Source organism: Dipodomys merriami, unplaced genomic scaffold, assembly GCF_024711535.1.
Source record: "Dipodomys merriami isolate MVZ:Mamm:240054 unplaced genomic scaffold, mDipMer1.0.p SCAF_8, whole genome shotgun sequence".
Lineage (NCBI taxonomy): Eukaryota > Metazoa > Chordata > Mammalia > Rodentia > Heteromyidae > Dipodomys > Dipodomys merriami.
The window spans coordinates 32,794,331-32,816,643 of record NW_027206401.1 but is presented as its reverse complement, the minus strand read 5'-3'; the positions used below and the strand labels follow the sequence as shown (position 1 = coordinate 32,816,643).

The 22,313-nt window shown below is 38.8% G+C and overlaps 1 protein-coding gene, 1 long non-coding RNA gene and 1 other non-coding gene across 3 annotated transcripts in view; 1 reads left to right on the top strand and 2 right to left on the bottom strand.

Moving 5' to 3' along the window:
* Afg1l (AFG1 like ATPase) overlaps positions 1-22,313 on the top strand; it is a 169,461-nt gene that overhangs the window by 24,120 nt on the left and 123,028 nt on the right. The window contains exons 4-6 of the mRNA XM_070010860.1: positions 5,934-6,035; positions 8,554-8,684; positions 21,348-21,447. Of these exons, the coding sequence (XP_069866961.1) occupies positions 5,934-6,035; positions 8,554-8,684; positions 21,348-21,447 (333 nt within the window). The remainder of the gene's footprint in view (positions 1-5,933; positions 6,036-8,553; positions 8,685-21,347; positions 21,448-22,313) is intronic.
* On the bottom strand, positions 1,345-1,448 carry LOC138819553 (small nucleolar RNA U13). Its single transcript, XR_011369478.1, has one exon. It is a non-coding gene; the product is annotated as a small nucleolar RNA U13 (small nucleolar RNA).
* LOC138819378 (uncharacterized) overlaps positions 5,023-22,313 on the bottom strand; it is a 24,275-nt gene continuing 6,984 nt past the window's right edge. Inside the window, exons 2-3 of the long non-coding RNA XR_011369411.1 lie at positions 13,198-13,324; positions 5,023-5,206 (exon numbers count right to left, since the gene is read on the bottom strand). This is a non-coding gene — a long non-coding RNA (uncharacterized lncRNA). The remainder of the gene's footprint in view (positions 5,207-13,197; positions 13,325-22,313) is intronic.

The following is a 22,313-nucleotide window of genomic DNA, read 5'->3' as shown; positions in this document are numbered from 1 at the left end:
CTACCACTTGAGCCACAGTGCCACTTCCGGCTTTTTTCCTTTTGCTTATGTGGTGCTGAGGAATCGAACCCAGGGCCTCATGCCTGCGAGGCAAGCGCTCTACCACTGAGCCACCTTCCCAGCCCCATCCTGCTTGTATACATTGGCACACCTTCTGTTTCTTTGAAACCAGCAAAAGCAACATAATAAAATCCTAAATCAAAAACCAATTCAAATAAAAACATTAGCAATTAAACTTCTGATTTTCCTAATCTGTTAATTTGTTGTTCAGTAGCTCTTTGTTGACCTCATTTGTCTTGAAATCTTCCATTTTCTTGTTTCCAGACATTCCTCAGCCCTTTTTAGCTGCCCTCAACATTTTTGTCCAAGGCCAGCTTCAGGCTGTGATCCTTCTATATAAGCCTCCATGTAGCTGGGATGGCAGGTATAAACCAAAGTGACTTATTTGTTGAGTCATAGTCTCACTAATTTTTCTTTCTTTCTTTTTTTTTTGTTTGAGATAGCCTCAAACCCTGATCCTTCTGGTATCTGCCTCCTGAAAAGGTGGACTATAAGCATGAGCCATTGTGTCTGGCCTCAATTTCTTAAAAAAAAAATTACAGACTTAAAAATACTAGAGGAGCTAGGCTCGGGTGGCTAACGCCTGTAATCCTAGCTACTCAGGAGGCTGAGATCTGAGGATCATGGTTTAAAGCCAGCCCAGGCAGGAAAAGTCTGTGAGACTCTTATCTCCAATAAAAACCACTAGAAAACTGGAAGTGGCACTGTGGCTCAAGTGGTAGAGCGCTCACCTTGAGCTGAAGAGCTGAGGGACAGCGCCCAGACCCAGAGTTCAAGACCCATGATGGACCCAAAAAGAAAAAAAAAAAAAAAAAAGAGGAAAAAAAACATCAAAGGGTTGGGAGCCAGTGGCTCTTACCTGTAATTGTAGCTACTCAGAAGGCTGAGAGCTGAGGATTGAGCCCAGTCAGACAAACCTGAGAAACGCTTACCTCCGACTACCAGCAAAAAGTTGGAAATAGAGTTTTGATTCAAGTAGTAGAATTCCTTCAATGAAAAAGCTAATCAAGTGGCTTCGTGGTAGAGTGCTTGCCTGAAGAAGCCCTGAGTTAGATTTCTCAGTACCACAAAAACAGAAAAAAGCTAGAAGGGGCGCTGTGGCTCAGGTGATAAGAGTGCTAGAGTAAAAGAGGCTCAGGGAAAGTGCTTAGACCCTTAGTTCAGTCCCCAGGACTGGCAAAGAAAAAAAAAAGAAAAAGAAAAAGCTAAGCAAGAGTGCAAGACCCCCGAGTTCAAGCCCCAGTTACTTCTCTTTCTTTCTTTCTTTCTTTTTTTTTTTTTGCACATCAGATGGGTAATGTGCCATGTCATAACAAGGTTTAAAGGGAGGCACATATCACGCAAGCGAGTGAGAACCCAATCATCACGCTTATGAACCAGAAAAGGATCACTTCTCTTTTTTTTCTTTTCTTTTAATAGCTCATGGGGCTTGAACTCTGGGCTTGGGTGCTGTCCCTGAGCTCTTCAGCTCAAGGTGAGCGCTCTACCACTTGAGCCACAGCACCACTTCTGGTGATTCATTGGCAATAAGAGTCTCAAGACTTTCCTGCCTGGGATAGCTTTGAACTGTGATCCTCAGATCTAAGCCTCCTGAGTAGCTAGGATTATAGGTGTGAGCCACCTGCACCCAGCTACTTCTCTTTCTCTGTCTCTTCTCATATACACAGTATTCATGAAGCTCAAATTCTTTCATCTTTTCCCTCTCCCTTTAGAAAATAGCTCCCAGTCTCTTCTATTGTGCTCTATTGTATTAGTTTATTGGCTAATTGGAAGTTAGTTTTCTTTTTGGGGGGGGGTTTGTTTGTGGGGCCTGAACTCTGGGCCTGGGCACTGTCCCTCAGCTCTTCAGCTCAAGGCTAGCGCTCTACCACTTGAGCCACAGCACCACTTCCGGCTTTTTTTCTTTTTGCTTATGTGGTGCTGAGGAATCGAACCCAGGGCCTCATGCCTGCAAGGCAAGCGCTCTACCACTGAGCCACCTTCCCAGCCCTAATTGGAACTTTTGAGACCTATATGTACCTACTTCTTCTTTTTTTTGGTCCGGTCATGGGGCCTGAACTCTGGGCCTGGGCACTGTCCCTCAGCTCTTCAGCTCAAGGATAGTGCTCTACCACTTGAGCCACAGCGCCACTTTTGCCTTTTTTCTTTTTTGCCTATGTGGTGCTGAGGAATCGAACTCAGGGCCTCAGGCATGCAAGGCAAGCGCTCTACCACTGAGCCACCTTCCCAGCCCCCTTACTTCTTATTTATACCAGATGCTTATTAGTTTTCAATGCCTGCACCTTGGTTGCTGCTAGCAAATCTAATTGTGTTACCTTTAGTTCTTGGCTTCCTGAGAACATCTTACTTCCTATATCTTCACTTTCATGTTCAATCATTGTGAAAATCAGCAGCTCTGTTTCTCCTGTTACTTTAACCACTTAACCACAGATGGGGAAAAGGCTAAGTAAAGTAAAAGTCTTTTTTTTTTTTTTTTTTTGTCATGGGGCTTGAACTCTGGGTCTGGGTGCTGTCCCTGAGCTCTTCAGCTCAAGGCTAGCACTCTACCACTTGAGCCACAGAGCAACTTCTGGTGGTTAATTGGAGATAAGAGTCTCAGGGACTTTCCTGCCTCGGCTGGCTTTGAACTGTGATCTTCAGATCTCAGCCTCCTGAGTAGCTAAGATTACAGGCATGAGCTAATGGCACCTGGCAGAAAAAGGAATTCTAAAATGGCTGGACCTTTTGGCTATCAGTTTAGAACACTTACAAAAACGGGTAGTAAAAGATGGGCATTGTGCTTCTTTTAAAGGCCTCGCTGACTGGAAGAATAGATTCAGAATGCCATCATAAGCTCTTCTAATTTTTTACTGTTTTCTTGAGATTTGAGAGGTAGGCTTAAATAAGAAAAGATATGTGCTTCTTCGAATTTCACTCCTCACACCTGTACTGGGTTTGGGCTTCATCATGCCTACTTCATTCTATTCTCTTTGTGGATGTGTTTCAATGATTGACTTAGATGGACTTTAAAACCAGGGAACTCCAGCAGAGTCCCTATATCAACTGGTAGGATTAACATCATAATTCAACCTTGAAAAGAAAATCTTTAGCATATCTTGCACAGAAAAGCTTCAGTGATATTATTTCAAAGCTTCATTCTTATAGTACAACTAGTGGTACTGGCATTTGAATTTAGGGCCTTGTGCTTGATAGGAGGTGTACCACTTGAGCCATTCCTATAAGTCCCTTTGTTCATTAGTTATTTTTTTATTGGTTGGTCCTGGGGCTTGAACTCAAGGCCTGGGCACTGTCTTCTAAGCTCTTTCGCTCAAGGCTACTACCTTTCCACTTAGAGCCACAGCTCTACTTCCAGTTTTCTGGTGGTTAACTGGAAATATTAGTCCCATAGACTTTCCCATCTGGGCTGGCTTGGATCCAAAGTCCTCAGATCTCAGCTTTCTGAGCAGCTAGGATTATAGGCATGAGCCATCAGCACCCGGCTCACTAGTTACTTTTGAGGTTGAGTATCATTTTATTTTACCACTGACCTGGTCTGTGCTCTTCCTACTTGTTTTAATCCATATGGCTAGATATGATGGGCATACACTAGTATGCTCTGCAATTGTGCTTTCCCATAGTTAGGATGACAGGTGCATTCCATGCCATCCAGCTTTTGGATGAAATGGAGTATTGCAAACATATCAAGGCTAGTCTTAAACTTTGATTGCCTGATTTCTTATTTTATTTTATGATTTCTTATTTTATCTATCTATCTATCTATCTATCTATCTATCTATCTATCTATCTATCTATCTATCTATCTATCTATCTATCTATCTATCTATCTATCTATCTATTTATTTTTGAGCCCTTCTTGGAGCTTGAACTTAGGGCCTGGGTGTTGTTCTTGAACATTTTTGCTCGAGGTTAGTGCTCTACCACTTGCATCACATTTCCATGTCTGGCTTTTATTTTTTAGTGGTTAAATGGATCTTCCTGCCTGGGCTGCCTTGGAACCAGGGTCCTCAGATTTCAGTCTCCTGTGTAGCTATTACAAGCATGAACCACTGGTTCATTTTTATACTTTTTTATACTTTGTACATTTTTAGTTTATATGATTAGCTTATTTTTTAGCTTTATTATTTGAATTTTATTATTTTATCCCTTTTAATGATTGCCCTAAAGTGGAAAATGTGTTTTATTATATTACAGTCTTATAATAGTATTCTCATGTCACAATGAAACCCTCACTTTATACAATATATGCTAATAGAAATAATATTTGTGCCATTACCATCATCTATATGTCTACATAGATTATTAACTATGTAGATTGCTAACCCCAGGTAATACATTATTCTTGCGATTTTGTTTAACTTTAGTAGTACTGACTGGGGTTTGAACGCAGTGCTGCATACTTGTTAGGGGAATACTCTTACCACTTGATCTAATGCCCCCCAGCCCACTTAGTGTTGTTCTAAATAGTTATTGCCTAAAGAAATATAAAAATGATAAATTTTTCATATATTCACCAAAATATTTATCATTTCCTGTGTTCTTCATTTCCTTGTGTAGACCAGTTTCCATCTGGTATCATCTTTGTTCAGCCTGAAAAACTTTTTTCAACAACTTTTTGTAGCACAGATGTGCTGCTAATTCTTCTAACTTTTGTTTTTCTCAAAATGTCTTCATTTTCTTTCATTTTTGAAAGCCATTTTTCCTGAGACATAGAAACCCTAGATCTTTTACTTTTTCTCACTTTTGTGTAATCAACATTGTAAATATTAATATGTTGACAGTTTGGATTGTTGTTTCTTTGAAGTGTTTCAAATTTTGGAAGTGGAACTGTGGTCCAAGTGGTAGAACACTAACTTTGAGCTAAAAGCTAACGGATAGTGCCTCAGTTCTGAGTTTCAGCCTCATTATTGGCACCAAAAAAAAAAAAAGGAAAAGATATTGTGTATTGAATTTTATTTTGGCAAGCCAGATTGATTTGTTCAAACCTCTTCATTTTCTTTATTATCTTTGGGTTCCTTTTCTTTATTGTTGGCTTCATTCTTGGTCAGAGTCTTCTGATGATGTGGCAAAGATGGCTCCTGATAGCTGACAGATAGTGCTCTCTCAGCAGGAGGAATCATGATCCTCCTCAGAATTTATAATAATCCCCCTGAAATATTGACCACCAATCACATGGATTCATCTTATAATTCAGAATCACACCAAGCAGAAAAGAGGCAGTTTACAGAAGGAAGGGATTTAGGATAGACTGAGTATAAAAATCTCACAAACAAAAAAAAAAAAAAGGAAAAGAAAAGAAATAACATGTCTATTGTAGTCCATAAGAGCTCTTTATATCTATATCCTTTTTTTTTTATTGTGAGAATACCGTACCAAGGAGTTACAATTACATGGGCAAGATAATGAGTACATTTCTTATCAAGCATTGTTGCCTCCTCTTTGTTTCCCTTTCCCATCCCTTCCCATACTCCCCCCTTTCCCCCACCTGATCCTCCCCCCACACTTTTTTTTTGCCAGTCCTGGGGCTTGAACTCAGGACCTGATCACTGTCCCTGACTTCTTTTGCTCAAGGCTAGCACTCTACTACTTGAGCCACAGTGCATGTTCTGCTTATATGGTACTGAGGAATGGGATCCAGGGCTTCATGCATGATAGGCAAGCACTCTATACCACTAAGCTACATTCCCAGCACCTAATAGCATTTTAAAGATATAGTTTAACATACAAAGTAAGTACCCTCTTCTAAAAAACTAACAGAGTTTCCAGCTTTCCAATAAAGGAGTATAGTTTCATTATATCAAAGCTACTGAACAATCATTAGAGCAATCATTAATACTGTTTATAGTATTTTCATTATGTTTTCTTTAATTTTTAAGGTACAGGGAAAACAATGGTGATGGACATGTTTTATGCATATGTGAAAACGAAGAGGAAAAAACGGGTCCATTTTCACGGTTTCATGCTAGATGTGCACAAAAGTAAGTTAATGATCTGAGAGAAGTGATTGTTCAGTGGGTAAGTTCTACAAAATAGTTGGCTTTATTGAACATCTAATTTTTAAAATTTGATTTGGCTTGAAATGTAAGGTGAATCACCCCAGAAGCCATATTTTAAAGTATACAATATTGGAGTCTTTATTATATAGATAACAGGCTGCAGGCTGCCAGTTGTTACAAAGGCCTGCAGCATGCAAATACACATAACACAGCTAGGAAACATGCTAAAGAGGGAAGAAATAACAAAAACAATTCAATACCGACAAGCCAATTCAGCTGAATTGGGACACCATGATGACTGGAGACGAGCCAGGACACAGGACACAGGACACAATCACAGAGACACATGTGGCATGGTCTTGGCAGCTAGGCTGGTCTGGGCCTAAATAGGTCTGTGCAGGGGGCAGATCCTCAGGAAATTCCCAGTCCCAAGCACTAGACTGACAGATTCAGTAACCGATCAGCCAAGTGCCTGCCCCTGCCTCCAGGGATCTGGGCATGCCCATTACCTGGGAGGCATTCCTTTTCACAAGATGCCAGACCTATAATCCACCATGTGGCCCAAATGGTGCCAGCCAGAACTGACCTTACTTCAGAAATAAGGTTATGTTATACTAATGGAATCAGAACTGGTTCTCAAGACCAATTCAGTATTTTCCAATCAGAATAGAGGTTAACTGTATAAAGACCCAGCATTTTCAATTTCTACTATGTACTGATGAAAAATGTTAAAAAATGTACCTATTTCAAGATGTTCTTTTTTTGTGTGGAGGTGGTACTGGGGTTTGATTTCAGGGCCTTATGTTTTCTTGGTTATCTATCACTTTATCAGTTGAACATATCTCTAGCTCTTCTTGTTTTGGCTGTTTTTGAGATAGGTTGTTTTTGAGATACTTGCCTTAGCAAGCCTAACTTTGGATCCTTCTATTTACATTCCCCCTTGTAGCTGGAATGATAGGCATGCTCCAGCATACCTGGCCTTTTTTTTTTTTTAACCAGTCTTAGGTTTTGAACTCAGGGCCTGGGCACTGTCCCTAAACTTTTTGCTCAAGGCTAGCACTCTACCAGCTTTTTCAGTTGAGATATAGTCTCAAGAACTGTGCCTTAGCCAGGCACTGGTGGCTCAGACCTGTAATCCTAGCTACTCAAGAGGCTGAGATCTGAGGGTCATGGTTCATAGCCAGCCTGGGCAGGAAAGTCAGAGGGACTCTTATCTCCAATAAACCACTAGAAAACTGGAAGTGGCCCTGTGGCTCAAGTGGTAGAACACTCGCCTTGAGCTGAAGAGCTGAGGGACAGTGCCCAGACCCAGAGTTCAAGCCCCACGACCAGAAAAAAGAAAAAAGAAGAACTTTGCCTGAACTGACCTAGAACCACCACAATCCCCTCCCCCTTCTTTGTTTCCAATTAGCTAGGATTGGCTATAACAATAAGCAACTGTGCCCAGCAAGAAGTTATGGATTAGGGCCTGCTCTTTGTAAGCATTTAGCTTGTATTTGCATGTAACTTTTGTTTCTTTTCCTAGTATTCCTTCCTCCTCCTCCTCCTCCTCCTCCTCCTCCTCCTCCTCCTCCTCCTCCTCCTCCTCCTCCTCCTCCTCCTCCTCCTCCTCCTCCTCCTCCTCCTCCTCCTCCTCCTCCTCCTCCTCCTCCTCCTCCTCCTCCTCCTCCTCCTCCTCCTCCTCCTCTTCCTCTTCCTCTTCTTCTTCTTCTTCCTCCCCCTCCTCCTCCTCCCCCTCCTCCTCCTCCGTCAGTCGTGGGGCCTGAATTCTGGGTATGGACACTGTCCCTCAGTTCTTCAGCTCAAGGATAGTGCTGTACCATTTGAGCCACAGCACCACTTCCGGCTTTTTCTGCTTATGTGGTGCTGAGGAATTGAATCCAGGGCCTCATGCATGCAAGGCAAGCACTCTACTACTGAACCACCTTCCCAACTCCCTAGTATTCTTATATTATTTCTTTGTGTGTGTGTGTGTGTGTGTGTGTGTATGTGTGTGTTTGTGTGTGTGTGTGTGTGATTTTTCTTATCAACTACGCTATAATCCTCCTACAACAGGAACATTGTAGTTTTTTTCCTAATATGTTCAGCATTTAGTAAACATTAAATGACACGAGATTGGCTAGAGTGTTATGAGCTGGAGATAAGGGAACATTTTGATTAGATATGCTAGACTTCTTGGTCTACATCACCCCCATTCCATCACTGAATTCTTGAGGATTGATAGCAATATACTGAACTGTCTTATTATGTATCACTTAATCATCTCTGATGTGATTCAAGAATGGATCTTGAAGCTTCTTTACAACTCTGCAACTATAATAATACTTGAATAACTTATCTGAAGGTAGAAGAAACACAACCAATTTCAACAATCAACTGTGGTAGTATATGGAATTTAATTTTGATGTTTGAGCTAGTTTCACTTAGGAATTAAAAAATAGTTGCTTAAAATATACTGTTAATATTGTATTTGGTCTGTATTAAATTTCATTCATTTAAGGAATTCATCGCCTTAAACAGAATTTGCCAAAAAGGAAAGCAGGATTCATGGCTCAATCATATGACCCAATAGCTCCCATTGCTGAAGAAATCAGCCAAGAAGCATCTCTCCTGTGTTTTGATGAATTTCAGGTAAAATGGAGATTTTTTTTAATAGAAAGAGAATGATATAATGAATGGAGTGTAAAGATTTAAATTTTGCTTCTGTTGTTTTATTGTTGTATAAATCAATTTGATTCATCACTTTAACTTTACTATCTTTACAGGGGTCAGAAAACTATGGCATACATGTGGGTGAATCTAGCCTCCCTTTCTATGCCCTGAGAAAAGTGTTTATGTTTTTAAAGGTCGTTGAAAGAAGAAAAAAGAAAATATAACACATATATACTATGTCACATGCAAAACCTAAAATAAAATACTTTTCAGTCTTTTTTTTTTCTATTGGTGATACTGGGGTTTGAATTTAGGCCCTTGCTAGTCAAGTGCTCTACCAGCTGAAATGTGCTCCTAGTCCTTTTTTTTTGTCAGCTGTGGGGCTTGAACTCTGGACCTGGGAGCTGTCCCTCAGCTCTTCAGCTCAAGGCAAGCACTCTACCACTTGAGCTGTAGTGCCACTTCCTGTTTTCTGGTGGTTTATTGGGAGATAAGAGCCTCGTGGCCTAAGATCCTCAGATCTTAGCCTGCAGTCCTTTTTGATTTTTGTATTCCTTTGAATAAGAATTTGCTTTTAGCTAGGGCTGGCCTGGACTGCAATCCTCTTATTTCCACTTCCTGTTTAACAGATTATAATTGTGTATCATCACACTTAGATTTTTATTGATGAGGATAAGGTCTTGAGAATGTTTTCCCTGGGCTAGCCTCAGACTATGATCTCTTAGCCTCCTGAGTAGCTAGGATTAGAGGCATGTACCACTGCACCTGGCAATTATCCATTCTTTTACAGTAGAAGTTCCCACCTCTAAATTGTCAATGGCTCTATATGTCCTCATATACCACAAAGATAATATAATTATAAAATAATGACTTTTTTTTTTTTGTCAGTCCTGGGGCTTGAACTTAGGTCCTGGGCACTGTCCCTGAACTTCTTTTGCTCAAGGGCATTCTACTACTTGATCCACAATGCCACTTCTGGCTTTTTTTGTGTATGTGGTGCTGAGGAATTGAAACCAGGGCTTCATGAATGCTAGGCAAGCACTCTACCATTAAGCCACATTCCCAGCCAAATAATGACTTTTTTTTGGGGGGGGGTCTGTCATGGGGCTTGAACTCTGGGCTTGGGTGCTGTCCCTGTGCTCTTCAGCTCAAGGCGAGCGCTCTACTGCTTGAGCCACAGTGCCTCTTCAGGTTTTCTAGTGGTTTATTGCAGATAAGAGTCTCACAGACTTTCCTGCCAGAGTCTCACAGACTTTCCTGCCCGGGCTGGCTTTGAATCTCAATCCTCAGATCTCAGCCTCCTGAGTAGCTAGGATTACAGGTGTGAGCCACCGGCGCCTGGCTAATAATGACAATTTTTTTTTTTTTTTTTGGGTCCGGTCGTGGGGCCTGAACTCTGGGCCTGAGCGCTGTCCCTCAGCTCTTCAGCTCAAGGCTAGCGCTCTACCACTTGAGCCACAGCGCCACTTCCGGCTTTTTCTTTTTGCTTATGTGGTGCTGAGGAATCGAACCCAGGGCCTCATACCTGCAAGGCAAGTGCTCTACCACTGAGCCACCTTCCTAGCCCCATATAATGACTATTTTTAACTGTTATATAAAGAAACAGCTGACTCATACATCTAATTTAAGCCTCACAACATACCTAATCTGTGATAAAGGAAAAGAATTACCTCTTTTGACCATTTGAAGTCTCATATTTTCAGGATTCTCTGAAATTATGCAATGGAAAAGAATAAGTGCTTCCTGCCACTCTGAAGAGGCATCAGTGTATTATAGAAGGAATTGACAGGAAATGGCTTTCAGTAAGAATTAACTTCCAAGAACATGTCAGTGAATCAATCAGAGTTTTCTATTATTAGCCTTTTAACTAAAATAACTCTAAATACAATTGAATATGCACAGTTAATATATTTTTCATTTTAATATTAAGTTTAGCTGGATGCCGGTAGTTCATGCTTGTAATCCTAGCTACTCAGGAGGCTGAGATCTGAGGATCATGGTTCAAAGCCAACCCTGGCAGAAAAGTCCCCATGAGACTCTTATCTCCAATTAACATTCAAAAGCCAGAAGTGGAGCTGTGACTCAAGGTGGTAGAATGATAGCTTTGAGTTATCAAGGGCAGTGCACAGGCCCTGAGTTCAAGACCCATGACTGACAAAAAATAAAATATAAAAAATAGTAAGGTATATTGATACTCAACCTTTGTAAAATGTAAAATGTTTGTATATCCTTATATTCTCATTTAATTCAATAATATTTTCTCTACATAGAGGTGAGAAATCTAATAGCATCAGCATTTATTAAATATGATATAAAAATTACTTTTAACAAAAATATAAATTTCAAAGTATTTAGAAAAATGAGTGACAAGTTTCTAGTCTGAGGAAGTTTAGGAGGCAAGAGTAAGAAAGGAAGCCACCACACTTTGTGTAAGGCACAGATCCTGAAGAAGACATAACATGGAGAGCATCTTACCTGTAAGGCAGGGAAGGAAAGTGCTTAGAGCCCATGATACATTTAGAAGCTCTTGAAATTTTTTTTTTCTGGTCCTGTGGCTTGAACTCTAGGCTGTACCAGAGCCTCTTTGTGCTTAAGGCTAACACTCTACTACTTGAGTCACAAAGCCACTTCCAGCCTTTTCTGTTTATGTGGTACTGAGGAATTGAACCCAGGGCTTCATGCATCCTAGGCAAGCACTCTATTGCTAAGCCACATTTCCAGCCATGTGGGCTGACTTCTAATGGTAATCCTTAGATCTCAGCCTCCTGAATAACTAAGATAGGATTACAGGTGTGAGCCACCAGTACCTGACTTGAAGATGTTTTAATTTAGTTTCTTTTTGTTGTTGTTGTTGTTTTTGCCAGTCCAGGGGCTTGAACTCAGGGCCTGAGCACTGTCCCTGAGCCTCTCTGTGCTCAAGGCTAATGCTCTACTACAGTGCCACTTCAACTTTTTCTATTTATGCGATACTGAGGAATCAAACTCAGGGCTTCATGCATGCTAGGTAAGCCACTCTATCACCAAGCCACATTCCCAGCCCAATTTGGTTTCTTTTAAAATTTGACATAAATGTATATGTGGTAACGATTCCAGCTTCTGTTTATATCTGTGTTATACTTGTTTTTCTCTTTTCCAACACAATTGTAATTTTTTGATGGATTAAGGAAAGGAGTTCATGAAGGTAAAAGTTCCTAAGGGCCCCAAAAGCTACAATGTCACCCTGATAGTGAAGTCCTAGCAAAATCCTGTCTTGTTGACCTGGGTACTCACCACTGAGTTTAGCCTTTAAATGATGGGTTTGGAAATGGAAAAACGAACCAAAAGCAACTATCTGCATACTCATGTTCTAAATGAGTCTAGTCTTGCAAAAGGCACAAAAAACAACACAAAGGATTTTTCCCCTTGCACACTGAATATGTGAGAGGTCAAGGGGAGACAATCCCTTATTAAATATTGCTTATTAACAGAGAAGGCGGATGTCATGGAGATTTCTGTCATCACCTGCTCCATCCAGCCTTGATTTGCTGTTTGTTCACTCATTTACTCTTTTATTCCCTCAAGAGCCTTGTTCCATAACACAGGACCCCATTGTCCCATGGGTCCCACAGCTAAATGTCCCATACCTATGAGTAGCTATTCCACAAGCTTGTCATCAACTTAGGACTTGTGTGACATGGCTTTTGGAATTGGTCATGAATTCCAGCTAACACAGAGGAACTTTCTGTCTAGTTAGTGAGACAGGAAAAGCAAACAATAATAACAACAATGTGGAAAGTGACTGAATCACATTTTAAGGGAGGTGAAGGCACTTCCTAGGCAGCTGCTGAACTTTCCAGAACTTCTCTAATCCCAATGAGTTATGATCAGTGCCATTCCCATTTTGGATACTACTATATATTCTAGGCATCTGTGTACCATCCATGTACCTCAGCTTTCCAGGTGCTAGATTTCTGTATCCCCATGCCCAACTAGAAGTCTCCTTTCCTTAGCTGGACCTTCTGCATCTGTTTCCAAGAAACAGATTTGATTAGAATGAAATTCTTCAACTTATGCTTTACTTTTATTTCATGTCAGGAAAGTTTCCTATGATCTGTAAAAATAGCAGTATAAGCCTTGGTAAGACGTACTGTAAAGCTGGGTGCTGATGGTTCACACCTGTAAACCTTCCTACTCAGGTGGCTGAGATTCCAGGACTGTGTCTCAAAGCTAGCCTGAGCAACCTCCTGTGGCTCAAGTGGTAGAGCACTAGCCTTGAGCAAAAAGCTAAGGGACAGGCCCTGAGTTCAAGCCCTTCTCCTAAAAAAAATACTATGAGGGAATGTTACTTTCCTTACTATAAAGTTTTACCTATAATAAAAGAATTACCTAATAAACTAAAACTTAAGAAGAGCAAAGATGAGGCATCTACTAAGAATGCTCTTAGCTGTTATAACAGGAAAACTAACCTTATACTTGAAGGGAGAATATTATGTTATGTAAGGTTATAATTTACCTTGTTCATACATTCCTTCTTGGAGCATATTTTCAACTTGTTCAGCCTTGTTCTCTTCTGTCCACAATCTATTTTCTTCATAGATTAAGGAACTACAGTTAACAAACACTTCTTCCCCAACAAGGCACTGAAAAAATATAGATGTTACAAAACAAGACTAACAAAAAATACAAATTGATTTCATTTTTCGAGCACCATTTTTTTTTTTTTTTTGCCAGTTCTGGGCCTTAAACTCAGGGCCTGGCATTGTCCCTGAGCTTCTTTTTCTCAAGGCTAGCACTCTACCATTGAGCCACAGCACCACTTCAGGCTTTTCTGTGTATGTGGTACTAAGGAATTGAACCCAGGGCTTCATGCCTGCTAGGCAAGTACTCTACCACTAAGCCACATTCCTAGCCCTAGAGCAGCATTTTTTTTTTTTGTGTGTGTGTGTATGTATGTTAGAATTGACAAATGGAAGACATACCTTCCTTGAATAAGGATGATCTAAATATTCTAGAATGAAAAATGTTAATCTTGCTATTTTATCTCATACAATTCCAAACATGATCTTGTAATTCACTGTATACAAGAAGAGGCCAGTGTGTGCATATACTCAGTGTTGAGAAGAGCCACAGATAGTAGAGTGCTTGCCTAGCATGCATGAAGCCCTGGTTCGATTCCTCAGTACCACATAAACAGAAAAAGCTGGAAGTGGCACTGTGGTTGAAGTGGTAGAGTGCTAGCCTTGAGCAAAAGAAGCTCAGGAAAGGTGCCCAGGTCCTGAGTTCAAAGCCACAGGACTGGCAGAGAGAGAGGAGGGGGAAGAGGGGCAGGGAGAGGGGGAGGAGAAGAGGAAGAGGGAGAGAGAGGGGAAGATGGTGGGGGGGGGGAAGGGGGGGAGACAGAGAGGTGCCACAGAAAGCAAGAATATAAGGAAAAGAGCATATCCCTTAAGAAATGATGTGATCTCTAAACAGAGCCAGAGTTCCCTGATTTCAATGTCCAGAAATATCTTCTGCTGGTTTGAAAGGAGTTCCTCCAGAATGCCATCACTAGTTTATCACATTTTACCACTAAGCTACATTCCCAGCCCAGCCTTTTATTTTTTTATTTTATTTTATTTAACACTAGCCTCCCTATGTTGCCTACATAAAGCAATCCTCCTGCTTCAGCTTCCAAGTAATTGGGACAATATGTACATACAACTGCACCTTCCTTCCTTCCTTCCTTCCTCCCTCCCTCCCTCCCTCCCTCCCTCCCTCCCTCCCTACCTTCCTTCCTTCCTTCCTTCCTTCCTTCCTTCCTTCCTTCCTTCCTTCCTTCCTTCCTTCCTTCCTTCCTTCCTTCCTTCCTTCCTTCTTCCTTCCTTCCTTCTGTCGGTCGTAGGGCCTGAAAGGGCCTGAACACTGTCTCTGAGCTCTTCAGCTTAAGGCTAGTGCTCTACAACTTGAGACACAGAGCCACTTCCAGCTTTTTCTGCTTATATGGTGCTGAGGAATTGAACCCAGGGCCTCATGCATTCCAGGCAAGCACTCTATCACTGAGCCTCTTTCCCAGCCCAACTGTACCTTTCTTAACCCAGTCTTCTGGACAGGAGAGGGGCCTCTTAAGTTCTTTCCTCTAGCCACAAGTTTGAGCTATTTGTATGCGGTATTATATTTCTTTTTTAAAATATAATTTTATTGTTATTATTAAGGTGTTGTACAGAGGAGTTACTGTTTGATAAATCAGGTAATGAGCACATTTCTTCTTGGACAGTGTCACCCCTTTTTTTGCTTTTAAGTTTCCCCCTCTTGTCTCCGCCTACAAGTTGGTACTCTATTTTGAATACTGAAGCAGCAACCTTTGATACATCCTTCTGTTACTCTCTTACTTCTTCAGATCTTTGCTCAATGATCTCCTTCTTAACAAGGGCTATAACAACATTCTATTTGATATTGTGGTTTGCCACTGACCTTTACATTTCTGATGCCCCTTACTCTTTTTTTTCTTGTGATTATCTGTCTGTCTATCTCACCTTCTAGTATTTATTTCTTCTAATCTACCATTTACTCAATATGTTTACTGCTTATCTATATTCATCTACAGAGTGTAAACTTGAAGGCATGAGTCTTATTTTAGTCTATTGATATATTTCAAGTGTCTAGAACAGTGCTTGAGAAAGAGTAAATTGTAATGAATGAAACTTAAGGCTAAATAACTACTGAAGCAGTTCCCTTAACAACCCTCCCCTCCCCTCCTCCCCCCACAGCATTTCCTCAAGCATTGGCAGAACCTAAGGTGGGTTATAACTTTAACCCACATGTGTTTTTTTTTTTTTCTGTCAACATTGTCAATTATCAGAACATTTTGTTTAATTTAGGCAGGTGCTCTATCACCTGAGCCATGCTTGCAAGCCCATTTTTAAAATTTAAATAAATAGACAAAAATGGCTGGGCACTGGTGGCTCACACCTATAATCCTAGCTACTCAGGAGGCTGAGATCTGAGGATCGAGGTTCAAAGCCAGCCCGGCAAGAAAGGCTGTGAGACTCTTATCTCCAATAAACCACTCAGAAAACAGGAAGTGGCACTGTGGCTCAAGTGGTAGAGCGCTAACTTTGAGCTGAAAAGCTGAGGGAGAGTGCCCATGCCCAAAGTTCAAGCTCCGTGACTGACAGAAAAAAAAAGAATAGGCAAAAATTATATCTCATTATTTTAATTCATGTATGTTTATATAGAAATATAGTTGAGTTTTTCTCATGCTAGTTTGATAACTGGTTAAATCCATCCTTTACAAAGTGAGATGTTGCTCATTTATTGAGAATATTATATTTCATCTGTTATTCATATTCTTTATATCATGTGTGTGTTTGTGTGTGGGTATAGTGCTAAGGATTAAACCCAGGACTGGAGAATGTTAGACATACAGCTATCACTGACCTACTTTCTTAGCTCCAATTACATATATTTGATGATATTAGTTACTATTTATTCACTGCTTTCTGTGTGCTTTTTCTTTTTTTTTTTTTGAGTGCCAGTACTGAGGCTTAAACTCAGGGCCTTGGATGCTGCCCTTTAGCTTTTTTGCTTACAGCTGATACTCTACCACTTGAACCACAGCTCTACTTCTGGCTTTTTGCTGGTTAATTGTGCTTTTTCTGTCTGAGCTGGCTTCAAACTGTGATCCTCAGCCTTCTGAGTAGCTAGGATTACAGGAGTGAGCCACAGTAACTGGCTTGACTATGTTTTTGACCACTGTGTTGTATATCATTCTATTTACAGCTAAAATTCTATGCAGTTACATATTAATAATATGGAATTAATATAAGTGTAACATATAGATTATATAGATAATAAACATAGTTAACATTTCTTGTAAAATAAATAGTAAACACAGATATTTCTTTAGGGTTTAGAAGTATTTCATTACAAGTTTACAAGGTAAATATTATCATTGCTTTTGTTTTATTGATTAGGAAATTTAAGGTCACAGAGGCTATGTAACTTGAACTAGGTTTCACAGCTTAAGTTCAGTATCATGTTATATTATGTTATATGTTTTCCTTAGTGTGAAGTCTTGTGTTATGTGTTTAAATATATAGCTCTAGAGCTGGGTAAGAGTTTAATACATGTTTTAATGATAGAATCTAAAAATTATCCTTACCTTTACTAAGTATAGTACAATACTTTCTGATTTATTTTTATCATTTTAATTGTTTTAATCAAGTAATGTAGCTGTTTGAAATAGAAATTTTAAGACAATAGAGCAAAGTGAGGATTACTCTATTAGGAGAACCTCTAAATAAAATTCAGATTGTGTGAATTTGAATTCCACTGAAATTTGGCACCTTACTTAACACAATTTGAAGCCCAAACCCTTTCCTTAGAGAAGCTCTGAACATTTCAACCAACAGACTCTCAATAGCTTGCCACCATAGTTATTGATTTATAAGGTAAGAATTTTTAGGTGTTTTATTCTTTGTTACAGTTTGTCTACGTCACCATTTTGCTTTTAAAATTGAATCATACCACTATTCTTGATTTTTAGCTAATCCCAGGCTGGCTTTGAACTGTGATCCTCAGATCTCAGCCTCCTGAGTAGCTAGGATTACAGACTTGAGCCACTAGTGCCAAGCTAAATGTAAGGAATTTTTGTTTTGTTTTGGTTTTGTCCATTGTGGAGCTTGAACTCGGCGTAGGCACTGTCCTTGAGTTCTTCAGCTCAAGATCAGCGCTCTGCCACTGGAGCCACAGTGCCACTTCCAGTTTTCTGGTGGTTAATTGGAGATAAGAATCTCATGGACTTTCCTGCCTGGGCTGGCTTTGAACCTTGATCCTCAGATCTCAGTCTCCTGAGTAGCTAGGATTATAGGAGTGAGCCATTGGCACCTTATTCTTATAAATAGGAATTTTTAAGATTATGTTTGGTAGCATTTAGATTACATTTGTAGGATATATGTTCTACTAGCCTATTCATTTTTACTAAGTGTGTCATTTCAGTCTTATTTGTCATATGAGATGCACAATTCTTTTTTTTTTTGTTGTTGTTGGTCATGGGGCTTGAACTCTGGGCCTGGGCCCTGTCCCTCAGCTCTTTAGCTCAAGGCTAGCGCTCTACCACTTGAGCTACATCACCACTTCCGGTTTTCTGGTGGTTTATTGGAAATGGGAGTCTCACAGTCTTTCCTGCCCGGGCTGGCTTTGAACCTTGATCCTCAGATCTCAGCCTCCTGAGTAGCTAGGATTACAGGTGTGAGCCACCAGCGCCTGGTGCACACAATTCCTTTCTTTCTTTCTTTGTTTCTTTCTTTCTTTGTTTCTTTCCTTCCTTCCTTCCTTCCTTCCTTCCTTCCTTCCTTCCTTCCTTCCTTCCTTCTTTCTTTCCTTCTTTCTTTCTTTCTTTCTTTCTTTCTTTCTTTCTTTCTTTCTTTCTTTCTTCCTTCCTTCCTTCCTTCCTTCCTTCCTTCCTTCCTTCCTTCCTTCCTTCCTTCCTTCCTTCCTTTCTTTCTTTCTTTCTTTCTTTCTTTCTTCTTTCTTTCTTTCTTTCTTCCTTCCTTCCTTTCTTTCTTTCTTTCTTTCTTTCTTTCTTTCTTTCTTTCTTTCTTTCTTTCTTTCTTTCTTTCTTGTGTATGTGTGTGTGTGTGCATGCGTATGTGTGTATGATACTAGGATTTGAAATAAGACCTTATACTTGCTATAACCTTATATTTAAGCCATGGACCAGTGAGATAGGTTATTTCATTTGTTTTTATAATGTATTTAGTTGCTATAAAAATAGCTTATCCTCTAAGTTTGCTTTAGGATATTTATCATGTCCTCTTTGAATATTTATGTTAGTTGTAAACCATTTATTCTGAAGATATTAGAATACCTGAGGAAATATATTTTTAAACTTATATCTTCATGTCTCTTTTTAGGATATTGAATAGATATTTCACTGATATAATAAAAAAGGAAAAAAGAAGACAAGAGAGCATTATAATGAGCAGAGTATCATGCAAAATTCTCCTCTATAAGCTATCAATATCATTTGAAAAATAGTTTTAACCGTTTTTATAAAACAGGGAAGCTATTAAAAACTGCTAATAAAAACTAGGTGCTTATTTTTGTGCTAATACTAATTACTGATAATGCATGCTTATGTTTGTCACTCATTACATGGCACTGTACCAATCAGTGGATGACTGAGACTCAGGCACTTACACATGTAAATTAACCATTAGGTTTTTTTTTTTCTTTTTACTTAAGTGAGTCATAATGGAAAGCAACTCTAGGTCATAAAAAAATCTCTTCTCTTTAATGCTAATGAAATGTCTCTACTCTATTAGCAGACTACCCTTATTGGTAATCTGTAGCCTTCTCTTTTGTTCCTGGTGGTAATGAAATGCTGGGTGCTAAAAAACGCCAGCTCTCCAAGAATGTAGGGCCAATTGTCTTCTGTTCACTTACACTGTAAAATTACTGTTCCCCAGCAAAGCTGAACTAGTGCGGGGACAAGATCAAAAGAGTATACATTGGCACCCGGCTGCTGCAAGTGACTCCTGCTTTATTAATTAGTCATAGCTTCTCCAAGTTAATTCTCTGATAGGGCAAAATTATTCTATAGTATTAAAGCAGCAAAGTATAACTCAGCCACAAGCCCTTACTCTTTGCTTCCTTCAGTTTTCAGTTTAAACCTCTGTATTATGTTTAAAAGCTAAATGTCTCTTCTCTTTTCTGAACCTTAGAGCACAAAAACTATTTTTAATTTTTTTTGAAAATATAGGTAAATGACTGTTTTGTTGTCTTAAGTTGAGTAACCTGTATTTAAAAGGCAAATGTATTGGGAATTTAAATTGGATTTTAAATCTATTTTAAAAGTGCAGTTGCTACTAACATTTGCAAGCTTGTTCTGTCCCCTCATCAGAAATGCCACTGGTGTTTGAGCATTTGAAAAGGAACTTCTTTGTGAGTGATTTTGCGGAAGCAAAATTTGACAATGATCCTAAGCTCCAAATTAAATAATATCTGCACCACTTTCCTTTTCATTTAATCTCCACTTTTGAAGTCCCTAAAGTCTTCAATTTTAAGGATCTTCACTCATTTTTTAAAGTTAATATGCTTTTAAGTTACAGCCCAAGATTGGGTGGGCAGGAGGGAGGGCACCTATATCCTTCTTTCCTGATTTTGTTTTGTTCTGGTGGTAAAGAAATCAATAAATGTTTGAGTTAGATATCACCTGTAAAGAGAAAAGTAACTTAGATCTATTCAATATAGGTTATAGTTACGTTGTAACTGATTAGTTGGTAACTCTTAGTATTTTGGTCAAATTGAAAGAATTCCAGGTTCTATGTTCTTTAAAAGGGTTTTAAAATAATAATGTGATATATTTAGCTAGTATTACATAAAACAAGTTTTATTTGAGATTATTTGAAAGGTATTTTCAAAGAAACTGCAAAACATTTTTTTTTAGCACTGGGGATATAGAAAATATGTTATATTCTTAGGGGAACTTCCCTCAATGATTGTAAACAGTCTTTGTATTTTAATATTCTTGTCTTATTATTTTTTTGCCTCCTCTGTTATTTGGGAGGGGAGGGACAAATGGCAGTAGGCATTGTGAGTTGGTCATGTTCTCATTAATTAATCTTCTTTAATGGTTAGGACACTATCTATTCTTTCTACTGTAATTCTATAGAAGAAGTTAACATAAAACTATTCTACATTGGCTTTTAAAGATAATTTCCATTTTTGGCTATCTTTTCAAATTTTAAAAGCTTTTCTAAGAAGTTATCATTAAGTTTACTTTGCAATCATGAATTTTTAAAATAATTTTAGAAAAGATCAATAGTTATATTTTTCTTAACCTAATTTAGACTGAATAGTCTTATGTCCATTATGCTAGCTTTGTCAGAAGTCTCCTTTAAAAAAAAAAAAAAGCATTGTATTAACTGTTCTTGTAAAGGATTTTTTTCCCTTTTCTTTTTGAAGGAGTATTTGTGTTTGTGAAGGTTAGCAGAGGCTGGCTGTGCTGGAAGTGACTGCAGTGCCTTTTGATTATTCATGGACAGTAATAGAAGGCACTTACAAAGAACAATGAAATCGCTTATTTTTGTGATGGGCCATCTGTTGAATTGTTTTGTGCAACAATTGCACAATAGTATCTATGTCATATCATTCTATTTTCAACAGCAGCTGATTATGTCTCACTGGCTACTTGTCCTTATTTCTAAAGTCTCATGACCATTTAAAGTCACCTTTCCAGGGACCTTTGCCAGAAAGGTATTAGAAATTGTAAACAACCTATGTATTTTAATATTCTTATTTTCTTATTTTTTTTGTCTCCTTTATTTTTTTTGGAGGGAGGGGCAAATGACAGTAAACAGAGTGAGTTGGTCATATTCTAATTTATTAGACTCTCTTATGTTTAGGACAGTTATCTATGCTTTCCACCTGTAGTTCTATAAAAGAAGTTAACATAAAACCATTTGATAATTTGCCTAGAAATGATAGGTTTGCAAAGAAGAGTCAAGTTTAAAGGACTGTTACATGGTCTTTCATGCTTTTAATTATCTACTTTCTTCTTCATGATGATAATTAGACTTTCTCTTGGAATTCACTTCCATCTTTTAAAAAAAGATGAGCCATTAACAAATATGTTAGAGCAGAAGTGAAATTAAAATAAAACAAATATGTTGTTGTCCATAGGTCACTGACATTGCTGATGCCATGATTCTGAAACAGCTTTTTGAAAATCTGTTCAAAAATGGGGTCGTCGTTGTGGCAACATCCAACAGACCACCGGAAGGTAAAAACAAACATTGTGCTAGTCTCACCCAATTAGGTGGAAACTAACAAGCTTTTAAAAATCCATACTTCTGTACTAAATTTATTGTGTTAATAAATCTGATGACCTTGCTTATCATTAGTTTTATAACTGGCTTAGTATGACAAATTAGTCTGTATTTATATTTGAAAAATGTGTATATTTTAAGCAAGATAAATCTAGCTCATCTCTCATGTTGAATGTACTTTTTCCCTGACTATTGCTTGTATGAATGGTTTCTAATACTTTATTAAATTGATCATTTCTAAGCTCTTGTGGCTTATTAGGAACGTACTTAAGAAACTAAGATACAAGTGATCTTTAGACAAAAGTAATGAGTTTAAAATATTGTATCTTTCAACACATTATTGTGGTCAGTAAAAGGTATCAACTAAAAAATATGGTTTTTTAAAAATATTATTTTATTTTATTTGAGAACATACTGTACAGAGGGGCTACAATTACATGGGCAGGATAATGCATACATTTCTTACCAAGCATTGCAGCCTCAATGCTCATCCCCCAGATATTTGCATGTCAGATGTTGCTTTGCTCGGGAAGCCCCTAGACCTATTTCAGTTTACAACTCAACCCTATTTTCTGATGCTGTTTCTTCTTACTCATCTCAATTTTTTTTCCCATAGAGCTTACAGACCAGCTGTCATTCATTTATTATATTTTTGGTTTATTGTTTATCCCCTTCTAGGATGCAAAAAAAATCATGAGGGCAGCAATCTTTAACAGGGCCCAACATACAATTTCAGTAATGTAAGGTATATTAAGTAGGTAGGTTTCATTAGGTAGTCCATGAAGAGAACACCACGCGCTATTCAGGCAGGAGTAAAAGT